This window comes from Canis lupus, chromosome 3 (genome assembly GCF_048164855.1).
Source record: "Canis lupus baileyi chromosome 3, mCanLup2.hap1, whole genome shotgun sequence".
Classification (NCBI taxonomy): Eukaryota; Metazoa; Chordata; class Mammalia; order Carnivora; family Canidae; genus Canis; species Canis lupus.
This window is the reverse complement of record NC_132840.1, coordinates 47,352,811-47,371,464: the sequence shown is the minus strand read 5'-3', so window position 1 is coordinate 47,371,464 and position 18,654 is coordinate 47,352,811. Positions and strand designations below refer to the sequence as shown.

General features: G+C 63.4%; 1 protein-coding gene across 6 annotated transcripts in view; it reads right to left on the bottom strand.

The window, feature by feature from the left end:
* Positions 1 to 246: 246 nt before the first annotated feature.
* Positions 247 to 18,654, bottom strand: part of RAI1 (retinoic acid induced 1) — an 80,586-nt gene continuing 62,178 nt past the window's right edge. For 4 of the 6 annotated variants that reach the window (XM_072820853.1, XM_072820854.1, XM_072820852.1 and 1 more), the window contains 4 exons: positions 10,843 to 16,390; positions 6,503 to 6,596; positions 2,195 to 2,244; positions 247 to 1,746 (listed from right to left, as the gene is read on the bottom strand). In XM_072820853.1, coding sequence (XP_072676954.1) covers positions 1,732 to 1,746; positions 2,195 to 2,244; positions 6,503 to 6,596; positions 10,843 to 16,374 — 5,691 coding nt within the window. In that variant the 5' untranslated portion in view covers positions 16,375 to 16,390 and the 3' untranslated portion in view covers positions 247 to 1,731. The other 2 variants (XR_012028266.1, XM_072820855.1) reach the window with 2 other exon arrangements.

Genomic DNA, 18,654 nt, shown 5'->3' with positions numbered 1-18,654 from the left:
TGGGTTCTTAGGGAAGTCTTCCCCGCCCCCATCACAACCTGAGACCCTGAGGCCACAGGGAGTGTGGTGGATCGGTGTCCACACAGCAGGGGCTTGTCTTCTGTACCTGCAGTGACAACCAGAATCCATGACTGCCCACGTGTGCCCTGATGAACCTTCCTCTCCAGCCCCCCAGCCCCCACCGCCCCACCTAAGGCCTGGCCCCTTCTCCCAGCGGAATCTGGTTAGAATCCACGGGCTGCAAACTTCCAAAACAATCGTTGTATCTTTATTGACTTTTTTTTTTTCTGAATGCAATGACTGTTTTTTACTCTTAAGGAAAATAAACATCTTTTAGAAACAGCTCGATACACACAATCTTCAGTGTGAAGCAATATACTAATAAGAACACTAGTCGTCTTAACATTTACAGTCTTCATATATATTATATATATGTATATGTATACATATATATACACTATATAACGAGGCCAGATATAATACACACGTTTACCATTTTACAGTCATATGTACAGGAAGTTGCTAGGGCGGCCCCGGTCTGGGGGCTGCGTCAGGCCTATCGAAGCGTGGACAGAGCTGAGGACACGGACGGACAGGCGGACGGACTGGCGGGGGCTGGCTTGGGCCCGCGGTGGCTGCATGGGGAAGGCGGGCATCGCCGCGGCCCCCTTCCCGGCAAGGGCCCCGTGCTGAGGGACGCACGACGCGTGGCGGCGGCGACACACGGGAGAAGCGAGCATGTTCCCAACATATATACATTCTATGTAACATATATATAGAGGGGTACACAGGTTTGTACACGAATCTAGCGCTGTCTCTGCTCCCGTGCCGAGTGGGCGCTGCGGTCCCCGGAGGCGGGTGGTCCTGCAGAGGGATGGCCACGCGTCCACCGGAGGCGCGCTCTGCTCGCCACTCCTTTCCTTCGTGTTCCCGGGGGCGCTCCAGGGGTGGCGCGGAGGACTGGAAAGGGGACGACACAAGCCAAGGGGGTGCCCCAGCCCCGCCCACCCCCGGGGAGCCCGCACCCCCTGAGCATGGGTCCGGGACTTCCCCGGCTCTGCCCAAACCGCGCGAAGTGGTGGCCGAGGCTGGGCGGGTGGGAAAGGGCGCTGGCACGCGATTGGAAAGGCTCCTTCCCAAGCCCCCGGCCTCCTACCCTACGCGGCCGGCCTAGTCCTCTCCAGAAAGGCTGGGGCTCCTTCCCCACCCCCACCCCTCGCCTCGGAGCCTGGAGCCGCCCTCCGCCACTTCCGGGGCCCTTCGGACCCCCACCCCCACCCCCAGGCGCTCAGCTGCAGGCCACGCCGGCTGCGGCGGCGGCAGCACCCACGTGGAATGTGTGCCACGTCGTCTTGGAACCGCCAGGGGAGAAGCGTGTCCCCAGGCTAAAGGCGTCTCCAATCCCCGCCGGAGCCTGGGTGCCCCAAGGAGTCTGGCCGCTCCGCGGGCTCCCCCTCTCCAAGCCTGGCCCGGGGTGTGGGCGGGAACGCCCTGTGTCGTCCTGTTCCGGGAGCAGGCGGCTCCGGAACGTGTTTTCTAACCAACCCGGGACCGCAAGTTTCAGCCCTAGGCGGCCAGATCCAAGATCCGGAATCCGGATCAAGGATCGGCTCTGGACCCGCGCTGGGAGCAGCTCAAAGGCCCGGGGGCTGCGCAGGCGGCTCCTCTCCTCGGCGGCGGCGGGCGGGCGGGCAGGCGGGCTTCGGCGGCTTCTCCGGCCGTTGGGGTCGATTACAACGGCAGCCTCTGCGGGAGGAGAGACGCCCGAGCGCGGGTTATCCCGGGCGGCGGACACGTGCTCGGGGCTAATTCCTCCCAGCCCCGCCCCCGGCGTGGCTCCGGCCCCGGGCGCGAGTCTCCCTGGGAGGCCCCAGGCCTCTGGTCAAGCCCAATGTTTCTCTACCCCACCCTGCCTCCGTCGCCTCCGTGCCCATCGTCCCGTGCCCCTGCCTGCCCCTCCTGTCCCTCACCCGGGGTGGCTCCCTCCTTCAGGACCTGTTTCGTTATAAGGCGGTCTTTATGATCAGCGTGTGCCAACCTGCCCCAAAGGCTGCAGATAAACCGCGAATAATAAGGTTTTGGGGTGGACAGGTAGGGGCTGGGTCCTGCTGCGGGTCCGCAGGGCAGGGTGGGGAGAGGGGAGGGGCTCCCCTCCAGCCAGGACCCCCTCCAGGGAAGGCTTGAGGTCACCTACCTTATGTTTGGGACACTTCAAAGAAAAGTTCTCTTCCATGAATATGCAACCTGCCACCGAAAAGAAGTTTGGGTGGTTAGGGCTGCTGCTGGTGTCTGGTCAGGGGGCCAGGCGGGGAGGGGACCCAGTGCCCATGATACCCTGGGCTATAGAGCTTCTTTGCAAAAAGTAAAGCAGACTGGCTTGAACTTCTCCAAGGTCTAAACTCCCATCACGGCTAAACTGGCCTCCACCTGCCTCCTGCCCCACCGGCCGGTGGGTGCTTGCTCTCCTCTCACTGGAAGGTCACTTGGGAGGACAGCCCTGACTCCCTGGCTACAGAAGACCCCCCCACACCCATCTCTCTCCCGCTCCTGCCCCACCATCCTCGCTTGGCTGCACTTGTCACTTCCTCCTAGAGGTCTCTGGCCCACAGGAAGGCAAGCTTCGTGCCTTTGTGCCAGCTCTGCCTTTTGCCCCGGATGCATGCCCAGCGCCTAGAAGGCCTTGATACCCAGTGGGTTGATGGACGGGGCGGAGCAGTCACCGGTCTGGATTCAAGTGTCAGCTACTTCTTTGAGCTTGGTCTCCACATCTGTAAAATGAGCCCGATGCCACCTGTGTCTCTAGCATGGGGACTGAGGAGGGCAACGTATATAAGCCACCTGTACGTGTGTGACTCAGGGTGTGCACTCAGGTCGTGGGTTTGTCCCTGGCAGGGAGGGGGCGAGAAGGGGAGGCAGACCTGAGTCTGGGGCAGGGGGAAGACTGGGGACTTGGGTCTGAGTGAATCCCAGCTGGCCCTGGTCAGCCCAGGGGAACAGAGGATGGCTGAGCATGGCCAGTTCCTGCCGCCCACTTTGGCCCAGGGGTGTGCTGTTATCCCAGCAAGTCCCCACTCCACTGCTTGCTGCCATCTCGGGAGGCCCTGGCTTCTGCCCCAGGAGGCCCCGTCTGCCAGTTGCCTTCTGGGCTCACCCCCCTCCTTCCCATGCCCTGCTGGCTGGCCATTGTTCTGAACAAACCCCAAACCCATAAATAGCCAGAGGCCTGAGCTGGCCAAGCAGGTCCTCCCCTTCCAGCACATTCCTCCTGCTCAGGCTGTGGCTCTGTGCCGGGCATCAGGACAGCCTGGTGGCTGGTGAGCAGGGCGGGGAGGCAAGGGCAGATTCACGGGCCGAGGGCAGGGCTGGGAAGGCTCCAGGCCTGCGGCTGTCTCCCCTTTTTTCCAACCAACCCCTGCCAGAAGCTGGGGAGCCTCAGACTGGAAACTGCCTGTGAGTTTCTGCACTTTAGGGCGAGCGGCTGGAGGTAGATCATGAGTTTTTCCTCTTCCCTGTGCTCGGGCAAACCCAAAGCGGTTGTGAACTCACAGCCGCCGCAGAGCACTGAGCTATAAAACCCGGCCTGCTGCACACGTGGTGTCCCTGCCCCCCACCCCACTGCAGGCCCTACCTCAAGGGCTGGGGTATCTGCAAGGGGAGGGCAGGAGGTCACCGCTTCCAAAGCCGGCCTGCTGGGCAACCCCCAACACCCACCCTGGACATGCTGAGGGGAGCGGGAGGGAAGGGCCAGGTCATCCATTCCTGGTGCCTGTCCTGGTGTCTGCACCTGGGGAGCCTGGGGCCCTGCTGCCCAAGTGGCCCCAGGCCCCGAGTGTGGAAAGGCTGAGACAGGCCGCGTGGCATGTGGGCTTCTGCCCACGGTTCTGAGTCACTGAGCCCCAGAGAGGTGCTCCTCAATGGGGTTGAATGGACTGGGTTTGCGGGGGGTGGGGGGGTGGGCAGGGGAGGGTAGAGGGGGGCAGCCCCGGTGCCCTGAGGTCTAAGAGCCTGACACCTGGAGAGCCCCACAGACCTCTGCTTGGCAGATCTGGGGCTTGGGTAGGTGCACGGGTCTGATGAAGGCCTGGGGCTCCCGCCTGCCAGACGCTGGATGGCTTGCCCAGGCCCTCAGATCCTCTGCTCTCCCGCCCCTCCTGCTCGGCCATGGGCGCCCTGGCCAGCCTTCCCTGCCACCCTGGAGCACCCGGTCACCTCGCCTTCTGGCTGCCTGGCTCACTTTCTCCCAGCTTGTCTGGCTGGTGCCCCCGCCCTGAATCCCTGGCCTCTGCAAAGCGGCTCGGGAGCTCCTCTGGGGCAGAGTGGAGTCTCCAGGGCATCTGGGCAGGGCACTGAGTTGTGTGGTGTGCAGCCTAGCCCACGGGGCATGAGTGCCCACAGGGAGCTGGAGGGGCAGAGCGCACAGCCCAGTGTGCCAGGGACCGCCGTGTCACCAGGGACGGGCCCTTAGGCTGGCCAGCGGGGCCGGAGCCCAGGAGCTCATATAGCCTCAGCACAGCCCGGTCCTGCCTCATAGCCGCCCCCCAGCATGCAGAGGTCGGGCGTCTGGCCCCACACCTCCCTCTGTCTCCCCCAGCCTCAGGCCAGAGCATTCAGTGCCCCTGAAGTCTCCACAGCAGCGAGCCTCTTCCCCACCGGGGTGGCTGCTGTATGCCATCAGCTGTGATCGAGTCAGTGTCTCACGTGGCCAGCTTCCAGGCCCCCTTCCTGAACCAACCCCTGGGGCTCTATGGACATCCCTATTATATGGGGGGATCCTTCGAAGATGTCATTTCAAACAGCCTGGTATGTACGTTCCACCACTAACCAGCTGCTGTGTACCTCCTCTGACCTGGCCGGGCCTGGCACCAATGTCACCTCCTCCTCCAAGAAGCCCTCCTAGATTCCCTCCCAGCTCAGACAGGATGTCTCTCTCCCATGGCACATGCACACTCCACCCTGTCTGGTCTCCAGAACTGTGGGCAAGGATCATGAGTTTCCTGTCCTTCCCAATCACACGTGAGACCCCAAGGGGCTGGACAGTATTGGGCTGAGAGAGAGGGCACGGCCTGGTCTGTCCGTGCTGCTCAGTGCGGCCACGGGTAATGCGGCCTGTCTGTAAAGAGGCAACAGGGATCGTGCAGGGGCCTGGCACGGACTGGGGGCTACATTAATCATGGCAGAGGGAGGGATGCGACTCGCGGGAGCTGTCACTGGGGTAAGGGCACGTGTCTGGGGAGGTGGCCGAGTCCACGTTAAGATCTGGTCCATCTGGTCCATGCTGCTCAGAGCGGCAGGGCAGCCAATGAGGAGCCCCACATCCTGCTCTAGCCAGCCCCTCACCGCTCGGAGCTAGCAGCTCACCCCGGCCAAAGAACTGTCACCGCTTGGTCCTGATGTGCTCCTGTGGATGGCTTAGTTGGGGCCACTGCTGGCCCCGGACCAAGCGGGCAGGTGGGGTGGCACAGGGAGGGGTTCCTTTGGCCCGGGGCACAGCCAGCAGGCACTCAGGTGCGGAGGAGGGGTCCCCAGGCTGTGGGAGGGCCTGCTGGAAGTGGTCTCTGCTCTGCCATCCATGAGGCGGGGGCAGGGGGGCAGGGGGAGGCGGCCAGAGTTGGGGCGGGGGCTGGCCCCAACAAGACTGGGGCTGCACAGCCTGGGCGGTGTTGGCTGTACTGCTCCCTGCTCCCAAGAGCCCCAGCAAGAAGAGATGAACGAGCTGGGGAGCCGAGTGCACAGGCATCATGAACCCGCCCAAACCCACGGTAAGGATGGCCTGGGCCTTGAATCCCGGCCAGAGCGGCCTCGCACGCCACCCAAGACAGGCCCTCGTCAGGACCACGATTCCGCAGATGTAGTCTGTTTTTTGAATGAAGTAAGGACTGTGTGTGAGCTTGGGTTTTCCTGTGTGGCCGATGAGGCTTGGGGCTCCCGGATCTCTCTGGCCCGTGCAATCTGCTATTCCGTGCGCCTGGTGATAGCAGGTGCTCGGTGAAGGCTGTGCTACAGGTGAGAGTGAGTGGGAGGAGGGGACGAGGGGGAGAGGGTGTGGGGAGGCCTGGTCCGGCCTCCAGACCCCATGGCCGGGTCAACCCCTGCAACTAATATTGCCTGTAGCCAACCGGACTGAACCTCCTCTCCTCCTACCTCATTTGGTTTTTGTTGAAGTCTATTTTTACCCAGTGAACTATTCAGTCTTCAAAGGCCCAGCCCCAGTACCCCTTCCTCTCTGAGGCCTGAGAGCCTCCCCAGCCCCTGGCACTCCTAAGCACTCCTAAGCTCCTGGCTCTTGGGCTACCCTCCAGCCTGCACTGGGTGCCTTTGGGTGTTCCTAGAGCGGGTGGCTTGAGACTGATGAATCTCCTGCAGTATAGGTCGCAGTCGAGAGAGGTCCCAAAGAATTGGGGCAGGAGAGGAGGGAAGCCGAGGGGGTCAGATGGAGAGAGTTCAGGGGGCAGTGCCCAGGGTCCCCTCTAGGGCCTTCCTGGCCCCGGGGGCCGGCTCTTACCCGCATCGCTGGCACACGGGTAATGGTAGGTGTGGGTGCATCCTTTGTGGCAGCACCCGATGGTGGCCCCGGCTTCTTGGCAGCTGGAACAGGTCTGGGGAGGAGAGAGGGAAGATGGGGTGAGTCTGTGGCTGAGGAGACTGTCAGGCCCCTCATGGACCCCCACCTCCTTTCCCTGAGAGGGTCCCTGGGGATCCATACCAGGCACAAGTGCCCCGGGGGCTGATTCTGTGGCAGCCCCAGGCTAGCACCTTGGATGAGGGGACCCTGTTGGTGCGGGGAATGTCAAACCTCGCCAATAAACGTCTAACCTCATGGGTTCAAATCCCAGCTCTGCCATTCTGCATCGCGTAACCTCAGCCGGTCAGTCAAACTCTCCATCCCACCTGTGCAGGGGGACCCGCCTCCCCCGGCAGGACGTCGCGAAGAGCAAGAGGCAGACGCCACGTGCCCAGCAGATGAGGCGAAGCTGGCTGTGGCTACAGCGGGCGCTGAGGGGGTTTCTGTGTGCAGGGCACCGGCGTGTCCCTCCCACTGGCTCCGCCCCGCAGCCCTCGAGGTGGTAGGAGTCAGGAACCGCACTCTAGACAGTGAAACAGGCTTCCACTCCAGGCGAGCGTGGACGCAATCATCATCATCTTCTACCCTTTCTGGCACCACATGAGCACTGAGCCCAGAATGGAGCTGTCCCACCTGCCGAGAGGCCACCCCCTCCCCAGGTCCATGGAGGAGAGGACACAGTCTCCCGAGAGGCCGAGCTGACGTGCCCCAGGCCCAGCCCAGCTGTCTGAAGAGGGACGCAGCCGGGACAGCTGGGCAAGGCCAAGGTGGGCCCCTGAAGAGTGAGACAAAATCTGTGGCCTGGAGAGGGACAGGCAGGGCCCCAAATCACACAGACTCCAGAACTGCAGCCTCGCAGTACGGGCTGGGGAATAGATACAGCGGGGAGCAGGGCAGTGGCAGGCCCAGGCCCTGGAGCTAAGCCACTGGGACAGGTAGTTCAGGATGTGCCCCGCGTGCCTGGAAGCAGCCTCCTCATAACCAGATGATGTTGATACTATCATAATTCCACCCAGGTTACCAATGAGAGCTCAGAGAGGCTGAGCAACCTGCCTGAGGGCACACAGCTCACGTAAGTGTCTGAGCTGGGCTTTGAGCTGGCAACCACCACCTCGTACTGCTCCAGGAGGGGGTGGGCTCCATCACTGGGGGAGTGGGGAGGTGCAGGGAGTTGGGGGGGTTGGTATATTCTGGAACATCAGATTTTCATACAATGCCTTTAGATGGGCTGCTTCCTTCTGGTCAAGGCTGAGACCTCCTGGGGCAACTATTCCCTCAATTTCTGGCCCACAAAGGGGCAATAAAGCAGGAGTGGGGGCCCAGACCAGGGCCAAGCCCTCAGGTGGTTTGTTGGGGAACAGCCAGAGGAGCAGCTTTATGCCACCTCACTTGCACTGAGGCCCTCCCACAACCCATGAGCGGCATTCCAGACACGAAGAAATCGAGGTACAGAGGCAGAGGTCTTGCACCCTTCCGACCCCAGCACCCAGGCTCTGAGCCCCTGCTCCCCCTCAGGGCTTGTGGACCTGCCGTAGATCCCAGGCTGGTGGAGGGGTGTTGCTACCCACTTCCTAATAACACCCAGTGAGAGGTATATGCCTGCATCGCTGGCATCCATGGGCAGGCCTCACCCGGAGAGGAGATGGGGTGCACAGTAGTTCTGGGTGAGGGGCAGGAGGTTTGTGGGGGTTCTCAGGAGTGGATAGAGAAGAAAGAGGGCTGTCCCCACAGAGAGCAAAAGTGAGGCCAAGGTACTAACAAGCATGCCAGGACTGGGCCCCTCCTGTGCACTGGGGAGTGGCCCTGCGGCCTTTCTGATGGGGTGTGGCCATCCAAGGCCCCCAGAGTGCAGTGACTTGCTGGAGTCACAGAACACACCCTCAGCAGAGCTGAGATTTGAACCCAGGTCTGTGTGTCTCCAAGGGAGCGTGCAGCCACTGAGCTGTCAAGGCAGGGAGCAGCCATGAGGAGGCCGAGGCTGCAGGAGGGGAGGGCACAGAGTCGTGACCCTCAGGAATCCCAGAGCCAGCCCGCCTCTCCAGGGTGTTCTGGGGCCATGGTCTGCTCCTCTGGGTGGGGAGACGCTGCTTTAATGTGCCCCTCTGAGGCTCACACCCTGGCCCCAGCCCTAGCCCAGGACCATCTCTGGAGGGCAGCCTGTTAGATTCCATTTGAGCTGCCTCGGGCGAGGTAGGAAGATGCAGGGGGTGAGCTGGGAGGCCTGCTGGGGTGTGTCTTCCCTCTACCCCCCCCCCACCGACCTTCCCGGGGGATGCCCCCAGGGGCGGGAGGCCACTAGGCCACTTCTGACATAGGACGCAGCAGGCAGAGGTGGGCCACCTGGGCGGAGTTCCAGCTCCAGCAAGCAACGGCTGTGTGACACCTGGAAAGCACGGTGCCACTCTGACCCTTGGCTCTCTCATCAGTCCAGCAGAATGTGAGTGCAGGTCGCTGAGGTGAGACCAGAGCACCCAGAACAGGCTGGGGCAGGTGAGCAGCTTATTAGCCCATCACGATGGGTACAGGTGACTTGGAAAAGACTGGATGGAGCCCCGGCTCAGAGAAGCATAGAAAAGCAACTCAGCCTGGCCCAGAGCCCTGGAGGCAGGGAAGGTCCTGGATGTGGGGCCTGGTGGGGCACCTGTCGGAGGAGGGAACTGGTGATCTGAGGGTATCACTTTTTAATGATGGAGGAGACTTGAGCCTATTTCAGGATGGCTGGGAAGGAGCCAAGAGCCAGTGACAGAGAGGGAGAGAGACAGAGAGACAGAGAGAGAGAGAAACAGGGGTGGGGGGAGGAGAAGCATGAAAGTAGCAAGTGTCCTGTTGGAACTGGGGTTTCTTCTGTCAGGCTAGGGGCCGCTGGGCAGGACATCTGGGCAGGGAGAAGTCAGTGGAAGGTCGGTGCAGGAAACCAGGGGAGGCCGAGGCCCTCAGGTACAGGAGCTGGTCCCAAGGGGAGGGGGATGCATGAAGTGGGATGGGCGGAGTGGGTGGGGGCAGGGGCCCCCAGAGATGAGATGGCAGAAGAGGCGCTGCAGAGCCAGGGAACGTCACATCACAGGAGTGGCCGTCACATCACAGGAGTGGCCGTCAGTGTGTGTGTGTGGGGGGGGCAAGAGCACAGGCCCAGGGAGAGGATGCTGAGCCCCCATCCGGTCCCAGCTGCCTGCGCCCTCCGGCCATCTGCACCCCTAAGGGAGTGTAAGGAGCAAGGTGGTGCCCCGGCACCTGGAATGGCTAGCGTGCCGCAGCTTGGCCACTGTTACGGGTTCTAGCAGGGGACCGTTGCTGAGCGCTCAGGCAGGCCAGCTTCCCAAGGGCAGGACCTCACTGAGCCCCGACAGCCCCTATGCACCAGGAGGCACCGTGCCCACCAGAGATGAGGATGTGCAGGTTCAGAGTGGTGAGCCCGCGCCCAGAGGCGCACGGTGGGTGATGGGCAGTGTGGGGATCTGAGCCAGAGGCTGCCTGAGGTCTTGCTCATGGACCTCCATGACTGGAGGGCCTTCCTGAGCATTCTGTGACTGTTGGTGAGAGGTCCCCAGACCACCCTGCCCAAGGGGCCGCAATCTGACCACGTGCTGTGAGGCTCTCTCTCTAAGCCCAAGCTCCACCTCAGTGGCCAAGCAGACAGGTGAGCACTGGAAATGGGGTGCCCAGGCAGCCTGGGTGGCTCAGCGGTTTAGCGCCGCCTTCAGCCCAGGGTGAGTTCCTGGAGACCCAGGATCGAGTCCCAGGTCAGGCTCCCAGTATGGAGCCTGCTTCTCCCTCTGCCTGTGTCTCTGCCTCTCTCTCTCTCTCTCTCTCTCTTTCTCTCTCTCTCTCTCTGTGTCCCTCATGAATGAATAAATAAAATGTTAAAAAAAAAAAAGAAATGGGGTGTCCTACCATTTAAGGCCCTCCTGACGTTCGATTTTGGGAGGCCGCCTGTTCTTTGGGGCCTTGGCATGTCAGCTGGTGGCACAGGGCAGAGTCAGGTGGGCGGTGGGTGGGGGGCACTGGAGCAGGAAGGTGCAGGGTGTGTGTGTGTGCTGGGTGCCAGGCCGGGCAGGCCAAGGGGCTGAAGAGGGAAGTTGGGCCCAGGGGTGGGCAGGCCTCAGGTGTCCAGCCTCAACTCCACCCCAAAACTCCCCAGACAGGAATGTGTGATCGTAGGTGTGTCTGGCCCAGACCATGGCTCTGGAAAGATGAGGGGGCTTCCCAATGGTCCACCTGCCTGCCCGCCTGCCCGTCACGTGGACCCCGAGCTCCCCACCCCAGCTGGGCTGGACTCTTACCATGTCCACGGCCACCTTCATGGCCTCCTGCAGCCCAAAGAGCTTCCCAGCTACCAGGTAGACCCCGCCCGTCCACACGGCGCAGGCCTCGTGCACCCAGTGCTCCTGGGTGTCCCCGCCGGGCTCAGCCGGTGGCTCCTTGCTGCATTCGTGCTTGCGGCTCTTGTCGGCCGGGGCTGCCTCCTCGCCACCGTCCCCCCGAGCGTCACAGCAGTAGCAGCTCTGCAGCCGCCGCGACAGGCCCCGGGCGCTGGTGCGCAGCGAGCCCTGCTTGGCGGGGTCGGCCGGGACCTCGGGCCTCGGGGGTTTGCCAGCGGCAGTGGCGCCGGTGGCGGCCACACACTCGAGGTCTTTGAGTGTTCTCTCGAGGGGCGGCGAGGCCTCCTCGCAGGTGCCCTCTGGCCGCACCTTCTCCTTGAGTTTTGGCTTCTTTTTGGGGAGGCAGTGTTCGGGGTAGTAGGGCCCACAGAGGTCCCCGAGGTCCTTGAAGTTGGCCGGGTTTTGGCAGAGGCAGCAAACAAGGCAAGAGGTACTCAAGGCCTTGGAGACCACGGGCCCCAGATGCATGGTGGAAGAGAGGGGCAGGGAGGGCCGTGGCTGCAGGACGGAGCCTCCAGGGAGCGTGGCCAAGGAGGCCCCGGTCGCATCCAAGGAGAACGAGCATGAGGATGAGGAAGAGGAGGCGGAGGAGGAAGGCTTCCTGTGGGGCTTGGGCTCCTCCCCTGGGGAATTGACAACAGTGCATATGGTGGTGAATGCGTCTCGCTTCTCCACCCGCACAAAGGGTGAGAAGGCTGGGGTGCGGCTGTCCGCTCGAAGCCGCTTGCAGGAGGAAATGTACTTGAGGCGGATTTCAGGCTCTGCGGGATCCAGGGGCAGCACCTGCTGCTGCCGCCGCCGCTTGGCACGGCCCTTACAGGGTGAGGAGGTGGTGTTCTTAGCCCGGCCCCGGGTGAGTCGCTTTCGCTTGGAATAGCTGCTGTAGTTGGCATGGCCTGGCTGCTTCTGTGCCCTTGTCTGGGGCTGACAGGGCCGGCCCTCAGGGGACTGGGAGGCCAGGCCCAGCTCCTCCGTCTTTGGCTTCTTGCCTCCTCCACCAGAGCTGTCCTCCCCACCCCCCTGAGCGCCATTGGCCCTGTCTCGGGGGGTCAGGAGCAGAGCCGGGCCTAGATGGGGCCGCTTCTCCAGGGGACCTTTGGGGAGTCCAAGGGCTCCAGCCCTGCCTTTCCGGCTTCTCTTCTTAGGCGCCAGGGCAGTCCCCCCGGGCAACAGGGCCTCCGGGGACGTGAAGGCCTCAGTTTTGAAACAGTCAGTCGAGGACAGTTTCTTACTGTTTAGGAGTTTGCCTTTTAAGGATCTGTTGGTTGGATTTCTGCATAACGGGTCGGCCCCAGGGGCTGCTGGGAGCTTCTGCCCAGCGCCCACATTTAAGAGACCTTCTCCTGCCCCAACTGGGCTGCCCCCGGCACTCTTGAGCCCACGGTCCTTCTCAGGGAGAGCTGGGCTCACAGGGTTACCGGGAGGGGCCCCCGGCGCTTTGCACGCAAACTTCTTCAGGCTGGGCGAGGTGATCTTCTGCACGATGGCCTCCAGCTTCAGGCCGCGGCCCTTCCGGGGCGGAAGCACCTTGGTCTTCATCGCCCCCTGGAAGGCCGCCCTTGAGGCCAGCTTCAGGCAGGCGTCGGGGGCCTCTGGGGGTGGGGGCTTCACGGCGGGCTCACTGTTACCCTTGGGGGGCTTAGTCTTCTTGGGAGAAGACATCCTCTTGAAGAGGCTGGAGGGGTCCTCGGCCCCCTCCTCCTTCACGTCCCCCCCACTGCCGCTCCGTAAGACCAGGTTCCGCTTCTTGGTGGGGACAGGCGCCAGGAAGGAGGACTTCCTTTTGAGCGCATGGAGGGGCCGATCGGAGAGCTTGCTGCCCGCGCCTGGCTTGGGGACCCTTGCCCGCTGGCCGGCCCTGCCCTCCTTCTGGGGGCTGCCCGAGACCTTGAACGTGGCCGGCAGGTGGTTGTTGGCCAGGAGCTTCTTGGTGGCTCGGCAGTTGGGGAGCCGGCTCTCTGAGGGCCGCCGCCTCTTGGAGTGGAACACCTCCTGGGTTTTGGTGCGGGACCGCAGGATCATAGAGCGCTGGTCCTTGCCCGGGGTGCCGGGAGAGTCTGTCTCCTTGGTCTTGGAGCCCATGGGGCTGCTATCCGAGGCCACCGGCAGGGCGGCCGGGTTACTGGGGCTGGACGCCGCCTTGGGTGACGGCTTGCCCACCCGCTTGCCAGACTTGAAGGCGGCTCGCTGCTTGCCTCCCAGTTTGTCCGGGGGGGCGGGTGTGGTGGTCAGGCCCGGGGGCCCGGGTGTGCGGGGCTCGCTCAGGGCGGTGAAGGAGCGCGTGCACATCCTGGGGAGCCCTTCTGAGGCCCCCCGTCCTGGGGCTCCTGCTCCCTCCATCTGCCCCTGTGGGGGCCCTGTGCAGGATTCAGGGAGCAAGAGGTCTTTGGGCAGCACTGGAGCCCTGCATGGGGAGTCCTCGGCCTCGGGCAGACCCCGATGTACCCGCCGGCTCCGTAAGCTTTTGCCGCGTGGCACAGGCTCTTTCTTAGCAATGGGTGCCTCGGGCACAGCGGGCTTGTTCGGCTTCTGGGCCAGGGAGGCATCCGGGGCCAGGGTGGCTGAGTCCCCCGGAGCTAGCACACTGTCAGGGCCTTCTTCGCCCGGCTTCATGTGGGACAGGGAGGACTCAAACCAGCTCTGGACCTTTGACTCGGCACCCACAGTCGGGCCCAGCAAGATGACAGAGTCCCCAGAGAGGTGGCACGGGGGGCCCCAGCCGGTCTTGCTGTCCAGCACCTCCTCTGCTTCCTCCTTGGTGCACATCAGTGGGGCCTTGGGCGACAGCGGGTCCTGCAGGCCAGGCCTCTGCTCAGGGCTGCCCAGGAGCTCACACAGGGAGGAGTACTCCTCCTCCGCCTCCAGGTCCTCTTTCCGACCGGTGGGAGGCAGTAGGGGCAGGTCCCCAAAATCGGTGGCAGAGCAGCAGTGGCGGCTGTCGTCCAGCCACCGGTCAGCCTTGGCCACCTCGGGGCACTGCAGCAGCCCACCCACCTCCTCCTTCACCCCGCCCGCCTCCTCCTGCTCCGAGTCCCGAGGTACAGTGGCCTTCTCCCCCGGGGGCTCCTCCTCCTGGAAGCCTGGGCAGGCCGAAGCCTCATGGGCACTCTCCTTGCCCACGCCATCCGTGGCCTTCCCACCCTGCTCTAGGCCCTTGGTGAGCTCACTGGGGTGCAGGCCCCACCGGGGACACGCGTCCCCCAGGTTCTCCTCGGGCCAGGCAAAGGGGTTGGCGCTGTCCGCCGAGCTGGCGGTGGTCGTGTCCGGGAAGCAGTCAAAAGCGGCTGCGGCGGGGTCTGCCGTGGCTGCCCCGAGGGTGGACTTGGTGCCGAAAGAGAGGGCCCCAGTTGTCTTCTTGGGGTCAGGGGCGGCGAAGCCCACAGAAGGGTCTTCAAACAGCCCTGGGCTGAAGTCCTTGGCGCTGCCACCCTTGTCTAGCTGCAAGGACTCAGGCAGGGCCTCTGGCTCCCCTGGCCGCGGCCACACATTCTTGGCCACTGAGTCCAGGCAGGCGCTGTGGTTCTCCAGCGAGAAGGGAGGCTTGCTGGCGTCCTTGGCCAGGCTGGGCGCCTCGGCCCAGGCCTTATCAGCCTTCTCGCCAATGGCCTCCTGCAGCCCGAGGATCTCAGAGGCCAGGTCCTCCTGGGCCAGGGCGCTGAGCAGCAGCCGCGGGCAGTCCCGCTCACCTGCCACAAACTTGGAAAAGCTGTCGAGCGGCAGGGTGCTGTGCAGGCTCTGGAAGGAGTCATCGGATTTGGTGGACATGTCGTCAGGTGAGGTCACGGAGCAGGTGGACACTGACTCGGGCTTGGCCTTGGAGTTACTGTTGACCCTGGCGGGGCTGCTACGGGCCTGGTTGCAGTAGAGGAAGCTGCGCTCCAGCGGGTCCTCAGAGCCGCTCAGGTAGTCGGTCTCGGGCGGCTCGGCATGGGTGGACTGCGGCGTGCTGCTCAGCGGTTCGGACAGTGGCGTGCCGGCTGGCTCGGCCGAGTAGCCGCTGCCCTCAGGGCTGCAGTGCTGGCTTTTGTGCTGTTCCGGGGTCCTGGACACCAGGTTCTTGACGCTCTTTTTCTGTGGCGCCGCGGCCTTGGAGAGCAGCAGCTGCTGGACGGTGTTGGATATGTTCTCCACCTGGGATGTCAGAGCTGTGAGGCTCTGCAGGCTGAGGTCCGAGAGCAGGTTCTCGGGGAGCTTGTCCTTCTGCAGCGGCTTGCAGTTGCCAGCCTGGGTGTCCACCGAGCTAGCAGCGTCGGTCGGGGACGGGTTGAGCAGGGGCATGAAGTGGCTGTGGTCCGTGATGCCCGCGGGGAAGGCCCCAGTGCTGAGCGGCTGCTGGTTGTAGGGAAAGTTCTCCAGGTTGGGCATCAGCGGTGACGGGGTGGAGCTGTAGGAGGGCGAGCGGCCCACAGAGCGTGCGGGTGAGTGGCTGGAGCTGGGGCTGAAGGTCTGGTAGTACTGCTCTGGAGTCCTGACGGCCGCGTCCGGCGGACAGTAACCCGGGCCCTGCTGCCCGTAGTGTTGGTACTTGGCGAGGTTTTGGTAATGGAGGGTTTCCTGGGCATGGTGCCGGCTCTGGAGGGCCTGCTGCTGCTGCTGCTGCTGCTGTTGCTTCTGCTGATCGTAGCTCAGGCGGCCAGACTGGTAGGCGTGAAGGTTCTGGACCCGCTGCCCAGGGGCCAGGCTGGCGTTGGGGGCCAGTGGCCTGTCGTGGGGCTGAGTGGACGGTGCGGTGCAGCTCTTGTAGGAGTGGGCGCCCTGCCCGCTGCCCTGGCCCCCCTGGCCACTGGATGAGTAGGTGGAGGAAGCAGGGAAAGACTGTGAGTGCTGGGGGAAGTGGCCACCCTGGGGGAAGGGCAGAGGCGAGGCCATGTCGTTCTGCAGTTTTTGCCTCTGGAGTTTGGGGTACGCCAGGGGCTGCTGGGGCTGCGGCAGCTGCTGCTGGACATGCAGGGAGTGAGTCCGAAAGGGCAGCTGGGCGCCCTGCTCTGGGTACTGCCTGCCAGGGGGCACTGCGGCCTTTTTCATCAAGTTGTCATCATATTTGCCCACGCCCCCTGGCAGGGGCTGTGGCTGGGGGGGCGGCGGCTGGGGGGCCCCCCAGGCCTGCAGGCTCTCCTCGCCCGAGTAGCGGCCAGGGTACGGGCTGCTGTCCTGCACGCTGTAGCCAGAGAAGGCCGGCCTGCCCTGCAGGGACTGCTGGGACGGCAGGCCCTTGCTGCCCCGCGCGGGGCCGGCGGGTGTGCCGGCGCCGCCCTCGAAGCCGGGGTACGGCTGCGGGTTATAATAGTCCTTGGCCAGCAGCCGCTGCCGATCGCAGCTCAGCCCGGCCTGGCTCGGCTGTCTGTAATTCTCCAGGCGAGATGTCTCCTGTGAGGTCTGCTGGTAGTTCTGTTGTTTGCCATGGAAACCACACCTTTCTCGAAAAGACTGCATGACTCGGGCTGGTTATCTGTGAAAAGAGAAAGGGAGAGAGGGAGGGGGAGGGGAGGGGGAGGGGGCGGGGGCGGGGAGGAGGAGGGAGAGGGGGAGCGATTCAGACGGGCCATTTCCCTTCCGCTCGGAGAGCTTGCCTCCCACCCCTCTCCCCGCAGCTCTAAACGGTCTCCCCTTTGCTGAGCCTCCCCACCAGCTGTGCACATATTGACAACTTCTGTGTCAGGGAGGTGTGCGCTGTAATTCCCGCTCCGACATCGCCCCGCTGCCAGCTGAGCCCGGCCAAGGGTGGCCGCGGGAGGCGCCCAAACCCACTGCCCCGTGCCCGGTCGCCCCCCGGGAGCTGCCACCCCACCCTGCTCCAGGCCAGCTCCTCCCCTGCACCCCACCCACCACTCCCAGCGCTTCCCTGCCAGCAGAAGCATTTAGCTGAGCGATTCCTGCTCCCCTGTCCCCTGGGGCCAGCTGAGTCCTGCAATGGAGTCCCAGTGCGGCGGTGTTCAAGCGTGACCCCGCCAAGCCAGGACCGAGGAAGGTTCGTCCCTGCCCCGAGAAGCCACTCACCAAAGCCTGTGGAGAGTGCGCGTACGTACACACACACACACACACACACATACACACACAGGCACACGCACAAGCACACACAGGCATACAAGCAAGCCTGCGCACAGGCGCGTGCCCTTGTGCGCGCGCGCACGCACACACACACACACACACACACACACCTCCTCTATCACTGCCATGCCATCTGGAATCTGTCTGTTCCTTCTAGCAGACGTCGATTAGGGGCTGTGGAGCCATTGTAGGCATAAAACGTCCCCTTCTCTGACTCCCAGTAACGCAGGACAGCGGCACCTGCCTCCTGTTTTGATATCATAGGTGCGTAAACAGATTACGTGGCCCAGAGTGAGGGAGTGCATGCTAATGGGGGACCAAGCCGCAGTCCCTTGGCCACAGAGGAGAGCTCCACAGTTGGGTGGGAAGCAGCCCTAGCCCTCCTGGGCAGCCCCTCCCGTCTCCATCTCCACGGGGTCAGGACCAGGGCACACCAGGCCAAGAGCCCATCTGTTTATGATTTTAGGGGCTCAGGGCCCCTGGCGAGGTCTAACCAGCCCCAAAGCAGGATCTTGGATCAGGAAATGACCCCGGCGAAGGGGAGGGCCCTTTGGGGCAGAGCAACTGGATTCACAAAACAGGCTGGCCTACAGTGTCCAGGCTAAGAGGTTCCCCTAACTGACTGACTGGCCAAGTCACCCTAGAAGGCCCTCAAAGGAGGTGGCGGGGGGGGGGGGGGACAAGGAACGTTTCAGGCTCATGAGAAATCACATCGAAGAGTTTGGCAGTCAGCCAGAGAGGCCCAGGGAGATCAGGATTTACCCACAATCATGCTGCTGGTGGGTGAGCCAAGGGGCAGAAAGCAAGGCCCAGGCCCCCAGGTGGGTACCTGGGACTTTCCAGTTCCCAGCTGTTCCCAACACCAAAAGGGGAAGGGGTGGCCTGCCTCCCACAACATTCTGGGGCTATAGGAGGGACAAGAAAGGAATGAAGAGAAACAGAAGAGAGACATACACAGATATGAGAAAGAGGAGAGAAGTGGGGTGGGGGTGGGGGGCTCCCCCAAGAGGTCCAGCTCACTCTTCTTTCCTTTCTCAGCATTGGGGCTGACCAGGGAGGGACAGGGGAGGGGTTCCATCCAGCTGAGCGGGGCAAGTCCAGGGCTGCCAGAAGCCCCCAGGAGCCCTGTTAGCACAGCCCGGGCCCACCTTCCCTGACCTCGGCAGTCAGCTGACCCGGACTCAGGCACAGAAACACCGGGGTTGCTGCAAGAGGGGACCGGGGACCCACAAGGCCAGCCCCTGCCCACCAAGCTCGTCAAAGCCAGCAGGCCCCACGACAAGCACAGCCTGGCGGCCTTCCCGCCTGCCTCTCCCGGGTTTTATCACAGGCATCCCCAACAAGGAGAAATGTGCCCGCCCTTCTGACCCACTTCAGTCCCATCCCTGGCGGCTTGGATCAAACATTACAGGAGGCGCCTGCTGCGACACGCCAGCCCAGAGGAGCTGGAGGCGGCGCTGGGCTCTGGCCTGGTGGCTCCCAGCCAGGTAGGCAGCCCCGTGCCTCCCAACCTCCGACCTCTGCAGAGGAGGGTGCAGGCCAGACTGCCCGGGGCCGCTCGGGAGGGTGGGCGGCCCCCTTCCACCCTGGGGCAGAGGAAATGAGCAGGCGTACAACCTGGCTGGCAGTGGAAGTCACTTTTATTAGGGTGTCACTGGCTGGCGG